The sequence below is a fragment of the Brachypodium distachyon genome, chromosome 2 (genome assembly GCF_000005505.3).
Source record: "Brachypodium distachyon strain Bd21 chromosome 2, Brachypodium_distachyon_v3.0, whole genome shotgun sequence".
In the NCBI taxonomy this organism is placed as follows: domain Eukaryota; kingdom Viridiplantae; phylum Streptophyta; class Magnoliopsida; order Poales; family Poaceae; genus Brachypodium; species Brachypodium distachyon.
Window position 1 is genome coordinate 14,648,083 of NC_016132.3, and position 23,156 is coordinate 14,671,238.

The 23,156-nt window shown below is 47.5% G+C and overlaps 3 protein-coding genes and 2 long non-coding RNA genes across 10 annotated transcripts; 4 read left to right on the plus strand and 1 right to left on the minus strand.

Annotated features, from left to right (window-relative positions):
* The first annotated feature begins 1,459 nt into the window (after positions 1-1,459).
* LOC106866267 lies at positions 1,460-9,612 on the plus strand. The gene is made up of 2 exons (XR_001406440.2): positions 1,460-1,906; positions 9,162-9,612. It is a non-coding gene; the product is annotated as an uncharacterized LOC106866267 (long non-coding RNA).
* On the minus strand, positions 2,306-9,032 carry LOC100835318 (FT-interacting protein 1). The gene is made up of 2 exons (XM_003565873.4): positions 8,659-9,032; positions 2,306-5,606 (listed from the first exon to the last, which is right to left on the minus strand). Exon 2 carries the CDS (start codon positions 5,543-5,545, stop codon positions 2,735-2,737), a length of 2,811 nt encoding a protein of 936 aa, XP_003565921.1. The 5' UTR covers positions 5,546-5,606; positions 8,659-9,032; the 3' UTR covers positions 2,306-2,734.
* Positions 9,613-11,081: 1,469 nt separating the features above from the next.
* On the plus strand, positions 11,082-12,490 carry LOC112271075. Its single transcript, XR_002963875.1, has 3 exons — positions 11,082-11,755; positions 11,838-11,936; positions 12,022-12,490. It is a non-coding gene; the product is annotated as an uncharacterized LOC112271075 (long non-coding RNA).
* Positions 12,491-13,103: 613 nt separating this feature from the next.
* Positions 13,104-15,667, plus strand: LOC104583095. The gene has a single exon (XM_014899688.2). It carries the CDS (start codon positions 13,375-13,377, stop codon positions 15,502-15,504), a length of 2,130 nt encoding a protein of 709 aa, XP_014755174.1. The 5' UTR covers positions 13,104-13,374; the 3' UTR covers positions 15,505-15,667.
* Positions 15,668-16,566: 899 nt separating this feature from the next.
* On the plus strand, positions 16,567-22,729 carry LOC100825597 (3-deoxy-manno-octulosonate cytidylyltransferase). Of its 6 annotated transcripts, none has more exons than XM_014899690.2 (8): positions 16,567-16,937; positions 19,917-19,962; positions 20,118-20,204; positions 20,296-20,420; positions 20,814-20,953; positions 21,037-21,088; positions 21,201-21,311; positions 22,383-22,729. In XM_014899690.2, the coding sequence occupies exons 1-8, from the start codon at positions 16,602-16,604 to the stop codon at positions 22,473-22,475; spliced, it is 990 nt and encodes a 329-aa protein (XP_014755176.1). In that variant the 5' UTR covers positions 16,567-16,601; the 3' UTR covers positions 22,476-22,729. The 6 variants fall into 6 exon arrangements, with proteins under 6 accessions (XP_014755176.1, XP_014755175.1, XP_014755177.1 ...); XM_014899689.2 differs by lacking the exon at positions 22,383-22,729 and adding an exon at positions 21,925-22,362; XM_014899691.2 differs by lacking the exon at positions 22,383-22,729 and adding an exon at positions 21,569-21,827.
* The last annotated feature ends 427 nt before the right edge of the window (positions 22,730-23,156 follow it).

Consider the following 23,156-nt stretch of genomic DNA (forward strand, 5'->3'; position numbering starts at 1 on the left):
GGCGATGCATATTCCTGCTTGCTCTCCGGCCGGCCGGTGATCGGTCCGTGGGTGACACAAGCCACGAAGATTGTCCGATACACCCAGGCGGTTGTTGGCTCCTATGTATGCACGGACGGCTGCGATCTTTTCGGGCTTCTCCTAGACAGTGGCGGGAGCAGAAAAAAATTATAAGAAAAATCAGAATAGAAAAAATTATTTATGAGAGGGACCAAAACATAAAATATGAAGCTCATATGATTAAATCACAAAATTATGCAGAGAGCAAAGTAGACCAGGGTTGGCCTGGTCCCTGCCTCCGTCCCTGCTCCTAAAAACTGTCTTCACCTAGCTCCCTGGAGAAGCCACATCACAAATTTAGCTTGACTTCCAACGTAGTTTAGTCCAAACTAGTTTACACGTTCACGTAGTTCGTCCATGGCTTGTAGTGCGAGGATTGAGAATAACGGGTCTACACGTGAATCATGTTTACTTCGCTATCCCGACGGATGCGAGGGAGATCTGGTTGGCGCAAATGGACCAGACGCCCGGCGGTGCTAATTAATGATTTTTTGTAAGGTACGGCAAACGTCATTGCGGTCTTATGGGAGCAGTTAACGTTCGTGATGCGTGCATACGGTGCGCACGACGCGTACCGCGTACGTGTGCAATTTATAGGTCAACAACTCAACGCCGTGTCTTGTGTGTTAACCCATGATCTCCATGGCTTTGTTAGCAAGAAATAGAAGCCTTCACATTGTCATCTGACTCGGCAAAAGTAAACTGCATCGGTAGACAACTTTCATTGGTTCAATGCCCCGCACTGCACGTTAGTTGATATCCGTACAATGGTCAGAGTGTCAAATCTGGCGTGAGCATCACGAGAAGATGAACACGGCGACCTAGACAATTGAGCATTGTAGACATGTAGGTGAAAAAGATTGTGCATAAACGTGACAGGAGTAGTACGTTACGATCGAGAGCTGTTGGGATAATGGATAATTTATGAGAGGAAATTATTTACACGTGAATCATGATATTTGTTTGGCTGTCTCAACAGATGGCAGGCTCGCGTGGACCAGACGGTGGTACTAACTACTTTTGATGATGTTGTAACCTTGCGGGGTTCTACAATTGTGGTCTTATCAAGCGTTCGTGCACGCGTACGACGCGTACCCGTGTGCAATTGGTCAACTCCGTGTGCTGCGAAGTGTTAACCCATGATCGATCTCCATGCCGAATCAATCAAGCGTGGCTTTGTTGACAAGGAATTCCTGGCATGACACTGTGTCGTGGAGACTCGGCCGGGTAAACTGCACCGACAGCATTTTTGTCATTCCGTACACGTCAATGCACACAATAGTCAGCATGTCCTTCTTTCTCTTTCTTTTTTTCGAAAGGGTTTCTTCTTTCTCTTCGACAGCAAATAATATTCAGCTTGTCAATCGATCTAAAAATAGTCTGGGGTTTTCAGTCAAAAAAGAAGAAGAAATTGGAAAGGGGAACTACGAGATGGGCCGAAAATGTCATCGTTCCTGGTCTCCACTAAGCCCAGTAGTCGAGGCTCAATGGTCTAACCTAACCGGGCTGGGCTGCACCGACACAGCGCGACTCGCTCGAGGAACAGAACTCGTACAGTAGAGGAGTGTCTCTCCTTCCCCGCGCCGGATCCACGCCGCCGTCGTCTCTCTCGCCGACGCGATGCAGGTATGCCCGCCGGCGTCGGAGTCTTCGGGCTGGGGGAGCCGCGCGTAGGTGCTACACGGGCTGGCCCTGGGTCTCGGCGGCGGCGGCCGCCTACCTGTACCGGAGGCCGCGCAGGTTCCGCACCCTGGCGGTGGCCGGCGTGCATCATACAGGCGCGGCACGCCTCCTCCCGCTTCGAGGGCAAGCCGCTCGCCTCATCCTCGGCAAGCCCATGATACAGGTTCCATACGCACTCGCGCCTGCCCCTCCGCTGCATTCTTTGTGCCTTTTCCTCTCTCGCTTGCGGTTGCTTCTTCTCGTGCTGACGCCGGATCCGACAGCGCGAACGGCGGCTGACGCCCAAATGGGGATGCTCGTCGTCTTCATTTGCACGCCTCTTTGCCCGCTCGTATTCTTCCTCTGCAAACTGCAGCTGTTTTATCTTTATTCAGATTCATGTGTTTCCGTATTAGGTGCTGTATGAACTAGAACAAATTTTGCTGCTAAAAGGTCTGCAACTTAACTACAGTTCGTATACCAGGACTGTAATTTTCTCACCTATCCAGCTGACCTTATCTTACGATTTCGTAACATCAGAGAACAGGTTACTTTAGCAAGACAATGACAGACATTGCTTAGGAAGCCGAATAAGAGTTTGTAGTCTGTACTAGATCAAAACACTCAATAGTTTAATAATACAGACACAAGATCATCAAAACACCCGAGTCTAACAATACACAGTAGTTACGCACACAAGATCACCGCACTGGTAACTAAACATACTTAGTTCAAAACAGGACAACAGCCACAAGCACAACCGGGCCTTACATGATCACCAACAAACTTCCACTCAAACGTGGAGACCGAGAGTCCAAGAACAGAAATAGGTACCAGAAAACTGAATCACTGATGATGAATACTGTAAACTGAACAGATCTGAAGGAAGATAACATTGTAGTGTACTACAACACCTTCAATCTTATGGGCTGCGCAATGCTTGCTTGCTAGGGAGAACACGGAGGCACATTACTGCAAACTGCAACACTGGAACAGTAGTGTTCATCTTGGTTTACATCATGCATTTGTGCTTGCACGGCAACCGACTGTACAAGTTGAGAAGCGCCGACGGGGTGTCTCCCCGGAACCTTGGATGCCTCATAACATAAAGTCCACCCATGCACATGACCGCAGTCGGGGAAATTACCAATGCAGCTGACATTGCCATGCAGAAAAAGAAGAAAATGCTCGTGGCTGTGGGATCCCTCCAGCTAAATAATGCTTCCACTCTCTCCAAATGAACCATTATAGATCTGGCATCCTTCCGTAACCTTTCTGTCAGGGTCCTCAATCGTTCGTACTCATACCACATTGTAACAGTTTCCTGTGTCTTGATGCCAGGAAACTGGTCAAACTCTTCGTCAAGGTCACCGAGGTGCGCATCTCCTACGCCAGAAATGGATGGATCCAGGTGCTCTGGGAGCGTATGTCTCAGCCCAATGTTCGAGCTCATAGGCATAAAGAGAGAGACCGCAACCGTTGCGATAAGAAATTCCAGATTACTCAAAGCCATAAGGAAAATAGCATGGCAGAGCACTGTAGTGGCGGTGTCCTTCCACATAGCTATATCTCGGCAGAATGCAACAAACCTGGAGAGCGTTGAATCGGTCTTGGTCTTCTGCATCCTAAATATGTCGCAATCCCCCTCACAGATGGACTGGACGACCTCCTTCCGTAGTGGTGGCTCCTGCCGGGTTAGACAAGTTGCCACGGTGTATATGGCTTCAGTGTGAAGAAGACCAGTCGTCATGGCGTCTATCGGGATGGTGTAATGCAGCGCCGGTAACAGTGGCCTTAAGTACGCGCGGCACATGCTGGGAAATGTCTTATAGGAGAATCTGATGGTTACATGGAGCTCACCCATTCTCCTGACGCCAACTGGACTGACGACGGTGAGCGGATACGAGAGCGCATACAGCCGGCCACGCATAAGAGTGGAGAGGCGAATGCGGACCTTGCCGATCATGGTGTGCTTGGAACTGGGAACATCAGTACTGCTGCCTTCAATGATGTGGCCATTGTCGAAAATGCCAATGGTAACAACAGTACATGGGTCATAGACATCCCATGAGTATTGCTCGTTAAACCTCGGACTTTGGCTATCCTTAATGGTACGAGTTCGCACCCATTTCCGACCATACTTGATCACACAGTATGTCCCTCTCCCACCGATGGTCCTCATGGGCGCAAGCGCCTCCGCTCTGATGATGCCCAGCTCAACCAAACCGATCTTTTTACTGCTCGAGTGCTGATCCAACGTCGACCTTAAGTCGCCACTGTAGCAAATGGAATCGACAGGTACCCAATACCGTCCCTCCAAACAGAGACGAATATCAACCTTGGCGACCGTCTTATTACCATTTGAGCCATCTAACTTCTGAAATTCAATACACTGGGTATTGATTTCTCGGCCGTCGGTTTGCTTCTGTATCGAAGCTAAAGGTACCACAAAGCTGATATCTTCGTTTACTTGAAAGCTCTCAATGGACAAAATTAGGTCATCCTCGAATGGTTCGGCAACCATGAAGAAGAATGTTTGCTCATCACTCCAAGAACGATTGATTATGTCAGCTGGCCTCGTCCTGTGAATTTGGCGTCCTATCTGTGACTTCACACGTAGAGTTGAAAGACGTGTATTGCCGGCAGAAGCAGGGACCACACCTCGTATTATGTCCAGCCTTACATGCCACATTACTGGAGCAGAGTATACTGTTGACCTGAGCTCGGAGGTTATTGGACTGGGATGGACATGAGTTGCAGAGTCCGAGTGCCAAGCATCACGGAAAGCCTCGTCGGCTTGGGTGCCTTTCCAGATAGAAAGCATCAGTTCGCCATCTGTTGTCTCCATTCTTTCATTCATCAACTTGTACCACTGGGCGGTCAATGCACTCTCTGGTGGCTGATGCATGGGGATGTCTCTGAGATCGATGGATAACTTCCCCAAAACATCAGGTCTGACTTCATCTCTACTCTTGAGAATAACCTGTACTTTTGATGACTGGATGTGTTCGTCGGAAAAGGCAAAAACAACCCCCCACTCCGGGTTCTGATCTCCGGTACGGTTCTCCGTCTCCACCTTGTAACTGCCGAACTCCACCTCAACATAAGGATCAAGAGACCCCTGGGAGCTCATGGCCGGCAAGTTTCTACCTTTGACGACAGAGACAAATATGTACCACATCACCTCCACAAGATCGTTAGCAGGTACTGGATCCCTGTGCCCAACAGGCGAAAGCCGGCCATCCACCATTTGTCCAGCACCAAGGGATGGACTAATAGAACTCACTGCGAAGTCTGGTCGTCTGGACACCTGCGCCAAACGGCGGAGCTCATTGTTTTGACCGTCCGTTAAGACCTGAGCCCGCACATTATTCACAGTAGAATCGTCGGCAGCAGCATCCCCTGTGGTGGAATCACTGCTGCGGTTGACATTCTCAAGGGAAACTTTAAGGACCAGCTTCCCTTTACCACCCCAGGACAGCTTCCTCCGTTTCTTCAAGGTGTAGGCCTCAGATGCCGCCTCATCTAATGGAACGAAGCGTGTGCCTTGGAGCCGGACCTTGCCAAGGTTGACCTTTCTGGACCTGCTGCTTCTTTCATCAATGCTGTATACATTGGCATCGAGGGAAAGATCGTCAAGCCTCTCCGGATCTGATACGTCAAATGAGAAGCACTCCTTCCAACTTGGACTCACCGTGTGGGTTTTCCTGGTTGTGTACTGCGTGTCACCGTTGAAGCGCAGCCCGACGAAGACAACAGTTCCACTTGCTGCCGACAAACCTTCTGCGCGGACAACCACTGCCACCAACTTATGGCTTGCCATTTCAAATTCACTGAGGTTAAGGACCCTATTCACTCTTCTTGTACATCAGAGACAACACAGCCTGGATTCGATTTGTAACATTAGACAAAACCATGACGCACAAGTATTTTGTTGGATAATTTTATTACATAGTTAAACTGCTGAGCATCTTTAATAGAGAAATTCGAAACATACGGATCAAAATATGCTCGGCAATATGTACACAACCAGGTAATTTCAGCTAACTAGAACAACAAACATATAAGAGGTAGTTCTAATCCAAGTACTACTCAGTTCCACAAAGCAACCATTTCTAATTTTGTCTTAAGTCAATTGATCTAAAGTTTGATCAATCTTTTAGAAAATTCTATGAACATTTATAATGTTAAATAAATATGTTATGAAAATATATTTTATTATAAGTCCAATTCTGGGTTTGTCTAAAGTTAATCCATCTTAAGTTTGACCAATCTTCTAGAGAGTTGTGTCAACATCTACAACATCTAATAAACATATTATGAAAATATATTTCATTATGCATCTAGCGATACTAATTTAAAGTCATAAATATTACTCCCTCCGATCCATAATAAGTGTCTTGGATTTAGCACAAAGTTAGAATCGGAGGGAGTAGTATTTTTTTCCTAAAAATTCAGTCAAACGTAAGATTGTTTGACTTAAGACAAAGTTAGAATTAGACGTAGTGTGGGACGGAGGGAGTAGTTTGATGTCATAAGTAAATACTTGTTTCAGAAATTTGCTAAACTTTAGAAGGGTTTGACTTAGAATAAAACTAGAAATGGTTGATATGTGGCATGGAGGGAATATGTTTAAAATAAATACCCATATCCCTATTGGTATTGCTCCTTGAATTGGTGTCAGTTTGGCAGACAATGTATTCGAAGTTAGTACTTTTAGGTTAGCGCACCTTTTTGTAAAACCTACAAATTCTGATATATACATCAACGGTGGGGATTAAAACACACATATTTAATTACCTCAAAGGGCTCTATAGTCCATTAACCCATGATAATCGAGCACCCCTTCGTTTAGGATTGAATTAAAACCAGAGTAAAAGCCCGATTGAATCCGTCCCAGAATTTAGCCTTGTTATTCTGTAATTGATGTCCTAGGTTAAATTTACTTTGATTTTGTGCTGGTTTGGCCTTTTCTGTTCTTCCTCCAGAGACCTCCCAATTAATTCATTTCACTGACAACTCTTCTTGCCCTGATCATTTATACGGCAGCTTGAGACCAATCGTTTTTTCAGCATTTGAACAAACAAACCAATCTCATCAATCCCTCCCAATCCCCCCGGGAAGGGAGTAACCGAACCGGGCCTAAGGCGGTGACCAAGGGTTTACTTGTCCTCCGATCTGACAGTACACCACCATGAGTTAGGCAGCTCGGAAATGACAAAGACATGCCCTTGCTCTATCCAAAGAGTGAATATGAAATAGGAAGGACCAAATGCCCCTAGTATGGTGGGTTTATTAACCCATTTATGCTTCATAAATGAGTAGCCTCTCTTTGATTTCTCTTGCCTTTTTGGAATTTCCATTGATTATTTAGCTTCCCCTTATGATTAGTACGTGTCATGTCACATCTTTTTTTGTTGTTTCTAAAAAGGGAAAGAATTCTCCCACTTTTCATTGAGGTAGTTGAAGCAAATAACTCTCTCTATTTTGCAAGGTGGTAAGAACCTCACTACTCATTACCTCAGCAATTACTACCAACAAGTCTACTAAAAACCTACCACTGAACATCCATGCCGAAGCATCTAACAAGAAAGCAACGGACCAACGATGCTCAATGTCAATTTAATTGAGCCGGCATAATAGTAGTTCTAGTAATTGTTTTGGAACAAAGAGTTCAAGGTGGGCTAGGTTTACTTAATTCGTTTATGTCCCCTTTCATGTTCAGGTGCACAACCTTTTTCAATGCGATCTATTTGGAGGCAACACGCCATGATGTTGAAAGACCCCTATATTACGGGTTTACGGATCCCGGAGCAGATCAATTGATAAGATTAAAACTGACCTTTTAATTAGAAAGGCTAATATTGCCAATTCTATTAATAAATGGAAAATTAATCCTTGCGTCAGATCTTTGAGCTTAATTTTATCTCAACCGGAAGAACATCCCCGCATCTCATCAGAATTGTGACTAGTTTGCCTCCGTTCGTATTGCACACATCAATTATTCTCTTAATTTCCTGGACCATCACAGCATCATAGCTTTCGAATGCTTTAAGCAGATGATACAGGTCTTCTTATGAACAGCTCAATTCCATCGAAAACATATCTTTAGAATGGCTGGCAGCCCCTAAGCGAGCAGGAAGTAAAACTATTTGTCTGGTCATCAAATTGTAAACGCGCAACTAAATGGATTAGATCTCCTGCGATTATCTTACTCCCTCCGTCCAACAAAGGATGTCTCAACTTTGACCAAATTTGAATGCATGTATACACTAAGTTATGTCTAGATACATTCAAATTTTGACAAACTTGAGACATTTTTTGTTGGACGGAGAGAGTATATCTCATTCACTTGTACTACCTGTCTTCTAATGTTTTAATCCGGCCAGCCACAATCCTGAGATAATGCAGATGGCACTGGTCAAAAAGATAATGCGATGGCAAATGAATAATTGCAAGTCCTCTACAAGACCGGGGCAAGACAATTTCCCAATTTAAACTGATCAGTGCGCACACTAGTCCCCCGTTTGGACGAGCAAACCTCCAAGAGGAACGAGAAGAGATCAAACGACTTGATCCCAAGGGGAGCCGTCCAATTATCTATATAATCAGTGTTAAGTACCCCTTCGTTCCTAGATACTTGTCGTGGTTTTAGTGCATAGGAACAGAGGAGTACGAAAAATACCTTTTTAATAACTTTTTAGGGGTGTATTGAAGCAGACTCCGTATGTTACAGCGCTTATGTTCCTAGTGTCGAATTAGATGTTGTCAATGTAGTTTAAATCTGAAAACTTTAGGTCCAAAGTACGAGTGAAATCATTTTGGAGTATCGGATTCCGCACAAGTTTCGAAACCTAAACCTAAGTATGAGAAGTTGGCCAGAGAAAATTAAACCAACGAGCACAAATATGAGCCAGTAAGCTGTATAATACTTACCTATTGTTTGTCGTGGTCTACTAGAGTACTAGTAAAGACTCCTCCAGAGAGACCAGGCCGTCGCCATGCCCCGAGCTATTCAGTATTCTCTCCGCCGTCTTTCAGACTTCCGAATCAAGTCCTGCCACCAGCTTCAGGGCTACTGAGTGCTTTGAGCATTCGAGACCTCCTACCTTTAGTTCTGGGCAACCCGCTAGCTGTTCGTGCGCGCTGCCTGGCCTTCGTACGGGATGGGATTAGGGCTGGCCATGGCGACAAGCTATGGGGCACGCTTTTGTCCTGTGCTATCATAGCCTAATGTGTCACATGTTTCCGACGCGCTTTTGTCGGTTCTTTTGACGTTGATCTGCTGTTTTGCATGTTGCTATCAACCACTGTCTATCCCTAATAATAAGCACGAAGGTTTCATTCGTATTCATTCGCCGTGCATCAATTTTCATGCATGTTCTGATTTTTCGTGTCTTCTTACACTCCATCGAACCTTCTTTTTCCTATTTCCACAGCACTTCTTTTTCGGGCCGCCGCCGCCGACTCAACTGTCCGTGCAGAACCTCCCTGCGGTGACCGCTCTCGATATGCGTCGGCGTCGGATTAGATTATCGTGCAAGAGACGAGCAAAGGGGTTCAGGGCTGATCGGCACTATCCACCGTTTCTCGTGCACTGCACCACCGCGTGCTCTGACGCCAGCCACGTCCGTGGCCGCGGCTGCTAGCATCGGCTCCGAGATCATTTTGATTGAATGTCTAATTATATTGTTATGTTTTGTATAAACATGAATTTAACGCACGGGCCTGTGCTAGTCTTTTTTAAAACAAACAAGTTTATTGGCTCTCGATCGATCGAACGATCGATGTTGACCGACTGTTTTGCTTGTTGGTCCATACATATCAACCACCAGAACGAACAAGCCTGCTGGCTCTCTGTATACACTCACCTACTGCCTTGCTTCTTGATATTCCTATGAACCGGTCCTTCCTTTAAAAGAAACAAACAACCGCTGATTGACACTCGTTAAAATTTCTTGTATTAAGAAACAGATGTAGCGGTACTCGACAGCTAATGTGCGCCCACACGAGACAAGAGAATCATCTATGTGGTAGTTGAAAGTTTTTTTTTTTGAGAACGACAGCTAATGTGCGCCCACACGAGACAAAGAATCATCGTAGGGTAGTTGAAAACTTTTTTTAGAACACAGTAAAAACGCAGTCACTCAGAACACGCACGTACGCTCATCTCTACGAACGCACGCACGCTCAACCCTATGAGCAACTCCGAAAGACTGAGTCCTACCACTGAAAGAATAGCGTTGGTTAAATCTTAAAATAATCGAGTAAAATGTGACACACATATCAGGTTTAGGACTTGAACTTGGGTTGCCTGGTATCACCATAAGAAACCAGACCTCCTGAGCTGGGATCAGTTCACTAGGATAGTTGAAAATTGAAACTACATGGGTTATACCAGGTTCAAATTTTGCACTTTTGATTGGGGAATGATTTAATATATGTATGTTTCGTGATTTATATATGCCGGGCCAGCCTCCTCTCATGTCCAGGATAGCGGAGTGACCAGCACATTTGTGCGGCTAGATTTCTTTTATTTGGTATACTTTTATTCATTACAAAAAAAATACTTTTCTCTCTAATTTTGTGCTTGTAGTAATCACCCATAACACTTATAGCAAAATTACATGAGTGAAGTTTCAGTATTTGTTATCCAGGTTAAAAGAATTCTTTTCAGTATTTGTTATGCCACATTTGTAATTTTTTAACATTAGCATTTTGGTGTGAGCCAAATACCGATGGCACATGTCCACGTACATTTGTCTTTCGTTGACGATCTTAGTTTACTTCCTCCGTTCCACAATAAGTCCAGTTATGGGTTTGGCTTAACTCAATCTACCTTAAGTTTGACCTATCTTTTACAGCTCGTTTGACACACATCATTTGGGCCTAGAATTCTGGATTCATTTTGAATTCCAAAAACCAACTTGTTTGGTTGGCACGGAATTTGTCACTGAAATTGAATCTCGAATAAAATGGAATCACACTATAATTAACTCTAATTCTTCTCTAAAAGCCATCATTTCTCTGAAATTGTCTCTCACTCTACAAATCCATGTGGTAGACAAACATGATTTTTGAACCCGGAATTCAAATTCAACCAAATGAAATCCTATCAAAAATTGGATTTCATTTCATTTCTACCAAATTAAATGAATGGATGGATGCCAAACGAGCTGTTAGAGAATTGCATCAACATCTACAACATCAAGTAAATATATTATATGACATATTTCATTATGCATGTAGTGATATTAATTTGAAGTCGTAATTATAATTATTTTTTCTTATAAAACTGGTCAAACTTAAGAGTGTTTGACTTTAGGAAATGATTGTAGGATCAAGTCTGTCGTCAACTCTGAACTCAGTTCAAAGCCAAGCTTCTCCAAGCTCTTGGCGTAACTAATCATCTTAATGTTTCTGGACAGTGATGGCACCAATCCATGTGTGTGCCGATTTGTTGGTACTCCAAGCGCGGAATGATATAGCAAACGTGTTTTCCACACACAAGAGTAACTCGGGGTTCAATATCGAACTCTTGGCGAGATGTTTTGAAACAATATTTAAGTCCAAAGTTCCTGTCAATCAACCTGCAATGCACAAGTGTTTGCCTTGTGCCCCCAACAATCACCATAGTGGTTAAAATAGGAACATAGTACATGGGTTCACTTGTCTACTTTCTCATAACTTTGGTGCCACGAACATAGCATAAAGGCAATAAGATTATTAGCGATTTCATGATGGCTTACATTTCAACTGCTGGGGCCGAAGCCTACGGCAGCTGCCAGGAGGCCTACAGTAAATACACCAACTATGTGTCAATGGCTCAGGAGGCGCACGAGCCTGAGACGATCCACGACCTGGATCTGGAAGTGGTCATGAGGGAGGGAGGAGACATGAAGCACGGTAGGTTTTTTAATGGGGACGGATCCATCGATCCGGCCACCGCTCCAAGCCTCGCTCATATCAGGGCTCGAAGCACGAGCTCAAGTCCAAGTATACGCACTAACATGCACGACAGATGTCGGAGCAGGTTTGTTGTTTTCATTCACCATCTCAGGTCTTTACATGATTGCATTAATTGGAACGGTGATGACTTTATTATGACACTGTAGGAGCTTGCAGCTTCAGAGCAAGCCTTGGAGGAGCGTATCGTGGGGCGTATGCAGGCTACGATGTAGGCCGCAGTGAATGCTCAGTATGACCGGCTTTCGGTATGTTTCACACACATAACAGCTAAGATAGCGTGGTATTAGTTTCTCAACTGCAACTATTTGTCACTTCAAAAATAATATGCAGGTGTACGTTGCTAGTACCAAACAGGGGGGACACCACCGCTGTTCAACATGTCACTTCTTCAGCTTGAAGGTTTTCCACACATTCATGTGACTTCGCTCAGAAACTTTTCTTGCTTTAATTGAGAGTTGGGGTAAATGTCTAATCATCTGTGGAGTATCGATCTAGTCGTGGCTCTAACGAGCCTACTTCCTCACACGCAAGCCCGGCTGGAGCCTACTTCCTCACACGCAAGCCCGGCTGGAGGGAACCCTCTTGGACGATCCCCTCCTCCGCCCGCGCCTAACTCCGATAATTTTGCCTCAAACTTCTATCATCTTGTGGTCCCACTACTTGTCCCCACCCTAAAATTGCACAACATAGCATCACATAGCGACATAGAATAATTTCTGAGCCAAAAAACTCGTTCTTGCTACCAAGTCAACACTTTGGAGCCAAATGCCTCATTCTTGGCTCCACAATGGTTGAGTGATAGCACGAATGAACCAAATGGCTCATTTATGCGATGAAGGCATCATTTTGAAGCCAAATAAATTTCTTGTCTCTAAAATAGTACCATGGTGGCATTTGTGAGCCAAATACCTTATTTCTGCGACCAATGCACCATTTGCGCCATTCTTTGCCGTAGGCCGGGCCATTAGCAAAGAACCGACATGTAAGCCCTGGTATGACGCGCGCAGGTCGTTTTGTGGGCGATTGTGGGCTCGTTTTTGCCGAAGGTAGCGTTCAGCAAAGGCCCGACAAGTGGGCCCTTGTCTGGCGCGCGGGAGGACGCAAAGGGCTGGCCGGAGCGAGCCACGCCTCGCGTCCTTGCCGTTAACGCCAGTGGATCATCAATGGCTTTTCTTTGCCGACGTCCCGCTTTTGGGCCTTCCGCAAAGGCTTTGCCGAAGGCCCAAAATAAGGCCTTCGGCACATAAATCTTTGCCATAAAAGGCCCCGAGGAAGCCCTATGCCGAAGGGCTCTGAAAAAAAGCCTTCGGCAAAGGCTTCCGGCCTGCGGCAAAAGGGATTTGTGCGGTAGTATACCCTTGTGACAAGAAGTTCTGCATCCGAAAACAGTGCATTAATATGAGAGCTAAAGAAAGTTTATAATTAATATAGTACAGTAGGTAGATAGATAAATAGATGGATAGTTTAGATTTGTGCATCTTATCTTAATCTTAAAATGCAAAAGTTGGTTTTGTTATTCAAAAAAAAAAAATCTGAGTCGCACAAGAACGATGCTAGGGGTGTAGCCGGAGCTTCTCCTCGCTTTGTAAGCCAAAACTCCGTGCGCGGAGCATCCTACCACGTTCCCGAAGTCGAAATAGTCTTCATCTCCATCTTCGAGTAAACACGCCGACCGGCGACGACATGTTGTCTCACTTATCCGTTCGGAATGTCACCCGAACAGCACTGGGATGGGCGGCCAGCCCAGTAGGACGCCTGGCTCGCGTCGAGGTCCTGGTGACCCTCAGCTGCGGCTTGCTCGCCTTGCTGGTTTTCCTCGGCTCTGGCCGCCGCGCTAGCGCTAGTGGCTCCTTTCGCTTCATCGTCTGGGCGGCGCTCATGCTCAGCTACCCCGCCGTTTCCTACACCATCGGGCTCATGCAGTCTGCCTACTTCCGCAACGAGCTCGTTGTCATCTGGGGGTGCTTTCTGTTGCTCATCCTAGGCTGCGCCGACGGCATCGCTGCCTACAGCCTCGAGGACTTCGACCAGCAAGCCCGCACCATGCTCAACCAGGCCCTCCAGGTCATCTACGTGCTCACCCTCCTGATCTCCTACGCCAGCTCGTTGCCGAAGCAGCTCGCGATTCCCCTCTTCGTGCTCTGGTTCTTGAGCGCCGCCAAGCTCGGGATGCGCTTGAGGAGCTTCCTGCTTTCCGGCCGCGACCGCGTCCTCACCTTCGACAACAAGCTGATGGCGGACTTCATGCTCAAGGAGCACGGATTCTGCGGAGCAGAATACGACGCCGTCAAGATGACGGGCTACAAGTACGTGGTCGCCGGCGAGACGAACCAGGAAGGTCTCGGCGAGCACGGCATCCGACGAACCAACGACCTGGTCACGGTTGACCTGGTGTGGCGGTGCGATGGTGAGCTCCTGGGCGGCGGCGACGAGGCAGCCGGCAAGCGCAGGGATCTGTGCCTCTCCTTCGCGCTGTTCAAGCTGCTCCGGCGCCGCCTCGGCGGGTACCCTATCCACGAGGCGCGCCTCAACAAGACGCGTGACTTCGTCTGGAAGGGTCTCCTCGGCGAGGGCCACGACCACGAGCGCATGTTCCGCGTCGTCGAGGTCGAGCTGGGCTTCCTCTTCGATTTCTACTACACAAGGCACCCATCACCCAAAGAGACTCTCATCCCAGACACGGCCGTGTTTGCCGCCGTCGTCGCGACGAGCCTGTCCGTCCTGCTATCCTCGACGCTGCTCCGCTACCAACCACCTGAGCAGAGCACGGCGAGCTGCGCGATCAAAATTGCCACCACCGGCTTCGACATTTGGTTGACAAGGATGGTCATAATCCTGTTCCTGATCCTGGAATCATTTCAGTACTTCGCTCTGCTGTTCTCGGATTGGTTCAAGGTGAAAATGCTGTGTCGGTACGTGCTCGAACCGTGCTGGCACGGCCACCCCTTCTGGGAGCCGCTCCTGCGGCTCATGTGCCGTGTCAGACTGACGCGGTACTGGAACAACTCTCTGGGGCAGCACTCGCTCCTGCACGCGTGCTTCCAGACGGAGAACTCGTGCATCTTGCGAGCGCCGCTCCCTGAATCGGCCAAGAACTTCCTTCTCCGGTTCAAGACGACGCACCAGCAGAGCTTGCCTGCTCCGGTGAAGCTCGCAATATATCGGTCCCTCAAGTCCGGGCGGGGGCGGCTCCGTCATGGCGAGTGCGCGCTGGAGCGCAATGAGATGCTGGCCGAACTCTCCTGGGCGATCGACCAGGAGAGCACTGTCCACAGCATCCTCATCTGGCACGTCGCCACCACGATGTGCCACATGCAGTTCGGGACGACGCCGTCGGGCGGCCGTCTCATCAAGAGCCACCAGGTGGCCACGGTGCTCTCCGACTACTGCTGCTACCTGGTGTCGTCCGCGCCGGAGCTGCTGCCGGGCCACAGCTTCGACGCGCAGCTGCTCTTCCAGAAGGTGCAGAGCAACGCGCAGCAGATATTCAGAGGATGCCGGCGTATAGACGACATGTACGACTGGCTGGAGAGTTTGTACAGTGGACAGGGAGATCCCGTTTCTGGAGATACATTGGTCGAGGGTGCTAAACTCGGGATTCAACTGCTGCGGAAGACGCCGGAGGTGCGGTGGAAGGTGCTCGACGAGGTATGGGTGGAGATGCTGCTGTCGGTGGCGCCGTCCGAAAACGTGACCGGGCACGTCCGGAAGCTGGCGACCGGCGGCGAGCTCATCACGCATCTCTGGGCCTTGTTGACGCACGCCGGCATTGTGGATACGCGGTTGAACCGCTACCAGCGGAGAGGCCCTTGACTAATGGTGGGGTTCGCATTTTGGACCATCCCGCCGAGTCCATCCAGTAGTATATGTTGTTTGGGACAGGGGGAGTAGTAGTTGGCTGAATTCTACCCATTGTCTCCTATAAAATACAGTTTGAACGTTCATTCCATGTTGATAAAACTATCAAGTTCATGTTTGTATTAGACTAGAAGTTACATATGACACGCTACTTGGACAAAATGCATCGCAAATTTCCAGAGTGAGCTCTTTCTTGTAAAGTTAAGCACTAGAGCCCCAGGCCCCAGGAGTCGCTCTAGCTGAAGAAAGAAATCGACCGGCAAAGGGGGGCATTCTCCGCTTCTCCCATGTGGCAACATCTTTTTTTTTTATCGGGACCATGTGGCAACATCAGTTCGTCAAACATGCCGAAATTCCTCACATGACACTGTGTCGTGGAGACTCGCTATGGGAAAATCTGTCTTTGCCGGAGGCCTTGGTCTTTGCGGCAGCCTTTTTTCGGGCCTCCGGCAGCAAAGAATACAAAAAGTTTCCGGCGAAGAAAAACCTCGGGCAAAGAATAAAAACGGCATCCGGCAAAGAAAAGCCGTCGGGAAAGAAGGTGAACACGTGTACTTGCCGCTGCGGTAACGGCGAGAAATCGGACTAGATTCTTTGCCGGAGGCCGGCCTCAGGCAAAGAGGTTTTCAATTCTTTTTTCTTTTATATCCTTTTCTCTCTAATTTCAAATTATGATGTAAACCACCACTTTTTGAGTTGAACTTTTTACTGTAATTTCATTTAGCATTGATGACGAGCAATATGAATTTAAATCACCACATTTTATGTAACATATTTATTTATCATTTTTTAGAGCCATTTAATATGAAAAATGAAACAATACTAAAACTTTGTCCAAAAATAGCAATTTTTGTCATGAAGTCGTATTATGGGCATATAAACTTGGGATTAAAATTTCAAGTTACTACACAAAACTAAAATATATCAAACCTTGCAAATGTATACACAAAACAAAAAGAAACAAAAACAAGACAAAACATCTTTGCCGGAGGCCAAGCCACCGGCAAAGAGGTTTGCCAGGTCACCAATCCGGGTGACTGCCCTGCGGATCGATGAAGTGGCTATATCTGAGCCGCACATCGCTGTGTCCTTTGTGTTTCTCCTCTGTGCTTCCTTCCCCTGTCTCTCATCTGTCCCCGTGCTCTTCCTCTCTCATCTCTCCCGGTCCGTTGGCCTCCCTCCTCTCTGCTCCCTTCCCCTGGATCAGAGCGGCGGCGTCGACGGGGCCGCGCGGACAGCAGCAGCGGCGGCGGCCTGCAGGGAGGAGGCAGCGGCGGCGGCCTGCAGGGAGGAGGCAGCAGCGAGCGCGGCGCGTGCTGCCCGCGAGCTCCTCTCTCTCCCGCAGGTCCTGCGAGTCTCTCTCTCTCCCGCAGCTTCCTCTCTCTCCTGTGAGTCTCCCGCTCCTCTATTCCGCGAGCTCCTCTCTCTCCTGCAGGCAGCGGCCAGGGCGACGAACGGGAGCTGTGCCTCCTCCCCAGCGACGGGATTTAGCAGCCGCTCTTCCTCCTCCCCAGCGGCTCCTCCTCCCCCAGCTCTCTCCCTGCAGGCAGCGGCCATGGCGGCGGAGCAGCGGCGACGGAGCAGAAGCAGGAGGCACAAGCAGCTGCAGCGGCCATGGCGGGGCGAGCGGCGGCGGAAGAACAGCAGCCATGGCGGGTGCGAGCGGCGGCGGCGGAGCAGCAGCCATGGCGGCGCACACGGTGGAGCAGTGGCGAGCGCAGCGGAGCAGCAGCCATTTGCATATTTTTTTAAAGTCCAATAATTACTTTGCCGGAGGTTGGCCTTCGGCAAATGGCCTGCCATGTGGCGTTCTGTCCGCCTACTTATGGGCATTCTTTTTGCCTCCCGCAAAGCCTTGTGACGAGAAAATATCGTCGACAAAAAAGCCTTCACCGGTTGGGCTCCATATCGAACCCTTTTCCCAGCGGCCCTGAAAAAAAGCCTCCGGCAATGCCTTTGCCGGAAGCCCTAGGCCTTAGGCAAAGCCAGATTTTTCAGTAGTGGCTCGGCCGGGTAAACTGCACCGACAGGTTCATATTCATTTCCGTACACGTTAATGCACATAATAGTATTTTTTTTGCAGGGAATGCACATAATAGTCCGCATGTCACTCTTTCTCATACCACAAATAATACTCACTCCGTCCCATATTAAGTGACTCAAGTTTGATCAAATATGGATGTATTTATATCCAAAAGGAATCTAAATATATTTGTCAAGTTAATATGGAACGGAGGAAGTAGTCAGCTTGTCGATCGATCTGGGTTCCAGTTCCAGTTCTTCCAAACAAAGGATTCTGACTTCAGTTTCTCAGTCAAAAAGGAGTAAATTACAAAAACCCACCACATTAGAGTCTAGGGTTTCATATAGGTACCAATTTTCGTTTTAGTTGCAAAAAGCCACCGGATTAGCGTAACCCCTCGCTCGCTAGCGTCTAAGCCTGTTTCTGACAGGTATGGCCCGCTATCTGGCCAGCGTGTCTTGCTAGCTCAGCTTGCCAGCGTGCTCTCCTTCTATTCTCTATTCTCTCCTTTGGTTCTCATCATGCCGCCCCTTCTACTTCCCTTGTCCTCGCCGTCCGTGCTCCTTCTCCCGCGAGGCTGCCTTCGAGCTTCCCCGTTCCCACTACACAGCCTCGCCTTGCGGAGGAGGGAGAGTGCCTCGCGCCCCCGCTCGTGCCGCTGCTCCCCGCAGCTCGCCGCGCGAGCAGCAGGCTGCTGCTTCCCATGCGCGCCGCTCGCGAGGTCTGACACCTCCGCTCGTGCGGCTGCTCCCTGCCCGCCGCTGCTCCGCCGCGCCTCCGCCGCTTGCCGCGGGCTCTTCGGTGGCCATGTCCCATGAGCCCATCGGCCTTTAGATCGGGAACAGAGAGAGCATGCAGGGAGGAAGAAGAGATATTGCCACGATGGACCCACATTGGCCTGATTGATGGACCAGACTCGTTAGAGGTTTAAACACTAGCGAGCGAGGAGTTACGCTAATCCGGTGATTTTTTGCAACTAAAACGAAATTGGTATTTATGTGAAACCCTACATCTAACGTGGTGTTTTTTTTTTATTTACTACAAAAGAAGAGGAGATGAGTGTGGGCTTCGTCGAGAGGAAAGAGGGAAACTGCGAGGTGGGCAACAATATCCTCGTCCTTGGTCGCAACTAAGCCCGGTAGTCTAGGCCCAATGGGCTAACCTAACCCTGCCGGGCTTCACCGCTTCACCGACACAGCGTGCTCGTGGCCTCGTGGGTCCATCGGATAAACACCTCCCACTCCTACTACAGTTCCCCTAAAAAAATAACTCCTCCTACAGCTGAGAATTCGCTTGAATCAAAGAACTCGAACAGTAAAGTTCAGAAGCGTGTCTCTGTCTCCATCCCCGCGCCGGATCCAGGGCGCCATCGTCGTCAATCTCGCCGACGCGATGACGATCTGCGCGCCCGCGTCGGAGTCCTCGGGCTCGGGGAGCCGCGCGTGGGTCCTACATGGACTAGCCCTCGGCGCCGCGGCGGCGGCCGCCTACCTGTACCGGCGGCCGCGCGGGTTCCGCACCCTGGCGGTGGGTATCATACCGGCGCGGTATGCCTCCTCCCGCTTCGAGGGCAAGCCGCTGGCGCTCATCCTCGGCAAGCCCATGATACAGGTCCGTACGCACTCACACCAATGTGAACTGTGAAGTGGATGTATGTTCGTGCGGAGCCTTTCGTCTGCAGCTGTGGCCTTGTGGGATGAGGTCGAGTAATAACAGTAGTTCGTTTGCTGTGGATTTGGCCTAGTTGTCAGGTCTATTATCTTTGCTGGTGTGGTGTCTCGTCCTGTAGGTGCAAGTTGTCAGTGAAGCTTTTAGGAGATGTGCTTCGATTGGACAGTCTACTGCATATCTCGTTTATTCATGTATTCTTGTGTGTTTTTCTGTCCAATTAGTAACCAGAAAAATATGGTCATGGTTGCTTATTGTACTGAGCTTAAACCGATAAGCCTATGATTTCCCTAAAGAATCCTTCCTGGGTTGTTCAGACTTCAGATAATTTCTTAAGTGGGCAAAATTTCATCAACGTGGTGCATTTTATGACGACAGGACACCTCTCACTGGAATGGACTTAAGTACTTAACTTTAACCGATAGTGAGTCTAGTGATCAATTGATCATCAATACTGGCTAAAGCATCGAGTAACATTTGTGGCAGATCAACGTGAGTTTGAATTGGGGGAATGGGACTGCAAGCGGTAAATACTGAAATGGTGTTCATTGTTACTTACTATCCGGGCACTTTCTTAGCTGAACAGTCAGTATAGTCCATAAATCACGCTGTACTTACTTCGCAGTCTTGACTAGATCATCCTTAAACTCACTGTTAGCACCTTGGATCATTACAGAGAACTTGGGAAAGAGTTATGCTAGCCTCTTCTTTGGACCATGTTGGTAAGCTTTCTATTTTATTTTATTTTTAATATCTTTGTGCAAAACTTCCCTGTAGTATGCAGATCTAAAGTTTCTTTTATGCGAGACTGTAGAGATGCTTCTATCTGCAGTTACATGCTTGAGTAACATTGTTGGTATTTCTTTGTTTTCCTAAGTCGTGGCAACGGATGATGAAAAAATTGCTGAGTGCTGTAGAGGATTTGGAGCTGATGTTATAATGACATCGGTATCATGCCAAAATGGTAATGCTTTCATGGTCATGTCATCAAGTCAATTTTCATAATTGCCTGGTAAATATCCTTATGTACTTTTGGCATGTGCTTTCAAATTTAGGATCTGAACGCTGCTGTGAGGCACTTCAAAAGCTCGAGAAATGTTATGACATTGTTGTCAATATTCAAGGAGACGAGCCTCTTATTGAACCAGAGATAATAGATGGTGTTGTTATGGCACTGCAGGTGGCTACTTATGAAACTCTAACCTTTTATTGACGAAAACAGTAGGAGCCCTCTCCTACTGTGGTTGTAAACTCTAATCCTGCTGTTTCTTGATATTCTACTAAACAAAATCGTTTTAGTTTAAAATTATTTTAGTTTAAAATAATTTGGGTTGATCCTTCTTTATATAACTTATTCTTCTATCAATGCTTTAAGACAGAGCTTTTTGCGTTTTCTCCCTTAGTGGATTTTGCTGAGCTTAACATTGTATCTTTACCGTACTAAATGCATTGGTATTCCAGACTCTGCTTTGCCTTTGGCCTTGTAATTATATTTATTCCTTTCATTTTGCACCTATTCTTCTTAATCAACTTCTTTTCTTTACATTCATGATGTGGTTCCCTTTTATTTCAGCGAGCTCCTGATGCAGTCTTCAGCACAGCTGTCACGGCACTAAAACCTGAAGATGCTTTCGACACAAACCGGGTGAAATGTGTTGTGGACAACCAGGGTTATGCAATATACTTCTCAAGAGGGCTGATCCCATTTAACAAGTGAGATAATAACATTTGTTTGGACATTAAACTCTTCCATTCACCTCATTTTCACCTACAATTATGAAATTTGAACATTTCAGATCAGGGAAAGCCAATCCTCAGTTTCCGTATCATCTCCACCTTGGAATCTCGGTATATTATCAACCCTTCCTTCTGATAATTGATGGGTTTTACCTCATTAAATCCTAAATATACCTTCATGCTGAAGCTCCCCAAAATTAATACTGGGACCTTTCAAGTGTAGTGCTTTGATTCGAAGTTTCTGAAGATCTATCCACAGCTTGCACCAACTCCATTGCAACTAGAAGAGGACCTGGAGCAACTTAAAGTTCTTGAAAATGGCTACAGGATGAAGGTAATTTGGTTTGTGCTTCAGTATTTTCATGTATAAAAGAAAAGTTTGTATCCATCAATCTTCTTCACATGTCAGTTCACTATAGCTCCTGAAATGTTAGGTTATTGATTCGCATACTGTTGCATGCTTGAAAATACTACCTACCATCTAGAAACCATGCCTTGACAGCCCATTGGAATGTCAGTACATGGCGTCATGGACCTGTATTGCTATAGTGGCAATATAAGAATTGTGCTGATATTTGCTCAATATCGCAGGCCTTTCTGTGGTGTATTGGCTGTCACATATCTGCAGCCTATGCCTTGTTCTCAGGGCCGGGCCGGCAAAATTAGAGGCCCTGTGCGAAATTGTAGCTGGGGACCTTCTATCTCACTAGAAAAGTAGAATAATGAACCATAATAAACCTATCCTAGTCCCTTTCTGAGATTGAATCAAATCTTGTAAACTTTATTTTTTTCTTACGCTTTTAGGCACCAGATTCATACTTTCTAAATGACATGGCTGATTACTTGATTAGGCTGATTACTCTCAGATCTTGAAACACCAGATACAAAATAAAACATAGTTAAAGAGATATGGATTGCATCAACAATCTATTGACTATTGTGTTTAGGGATTAGGATGCAAACACGCCTGCGTTGGAGCTACTGATCGAAGACGAAGACTAGAATTGCTGTCTGTCCTTGCGAGTGGCGAGACGAGATCAGCCCGGCTGGCCGGTCAGGAGAAAACTAGAACGATCGGCCGTCAGCGAGCACGATCGCACACGGAAGAAGTCGAGAAGCCCCAAATTTCTTTTTGGCCTGAACTCTGGAGGCACGGAACGCGAACGAGGGAAGACGCGGCGGCGTCGGGGCAGTCACGCGAGCGAGCGAGCAAGCGATCCGCAGGCCTAGCGATCGGCCTAAACGGGCCGCCTAATGCCTAATGCGCTGTATACCTAATAGACTGTATAGATTTCGGGGGGCCCCAAATTTTGGGGCCCTGTTCGGCCGAACAGGCCGCACTCCCGTGGGCTCGGGCCTGCTTGTTCTGATGAACTGAGTCCCTCATTTCCTTTCATGATTGCAGGTTATCAAAGTGGACCATGACGCCCATGGTGTGGATGCACCTGAAGATGTTGAGAAAATAGAAGCGTTGATGCGAGCAAGGAACATTCAGTAGTTATATAAATGTCACGAGAAGCTCATTTCGCATCTCACGTGGTTACCTGAGCTCGGAGTTGATGGTAATTCTGAGGACTGAAAATGCCAGTTCGAGTTTGTAGACTGGGAGCTGTTGTGCTTCATTTTCTTTTCCCAGTTTGTTTTGTGAAGTCCTTGTAACTTGTAACATATCACTGTGTTTTGAAGCTTTTAGGGCTTCCAGAGCAACGAACCTTTGGTGCATCTGTGTGGCCAGTACAGACACGAGTCAAACCTTTTTTGCCAGTACCTCGCTGGTGTAAATTCCACGGTGCTGCGGACCGTCGGCGAAGAGCCGCCGGAGACTCCTTTCTTGCCCCTCCCTGCCGTTGATATAGACAGAGATGAACTTCAAAACATATTCATGTGGAACCTTTGGAAGCCCGAGCCCGTGCTCTGGCAAACTCGGGCACTGCCGGCGACGGGTGCATGCATGTGGAACCATTGGAAGCCCCTAGTGAATTAGGTGGTGATTGGTGAAATGACCTCTCTTGCTTGCTGCCGAGTCACACTGACTGAGTGAGTCACTCAGTGTGACTGTGATTGATGGCAACGGCATGCCATACCATATCCGACAGATGAGTATGTGTGCGTGAACGACAAACTTCCGTCTTGATTTGTCGTAGTAACGTGACCTGGGATCAGCTAGTCGTTTGGCTAG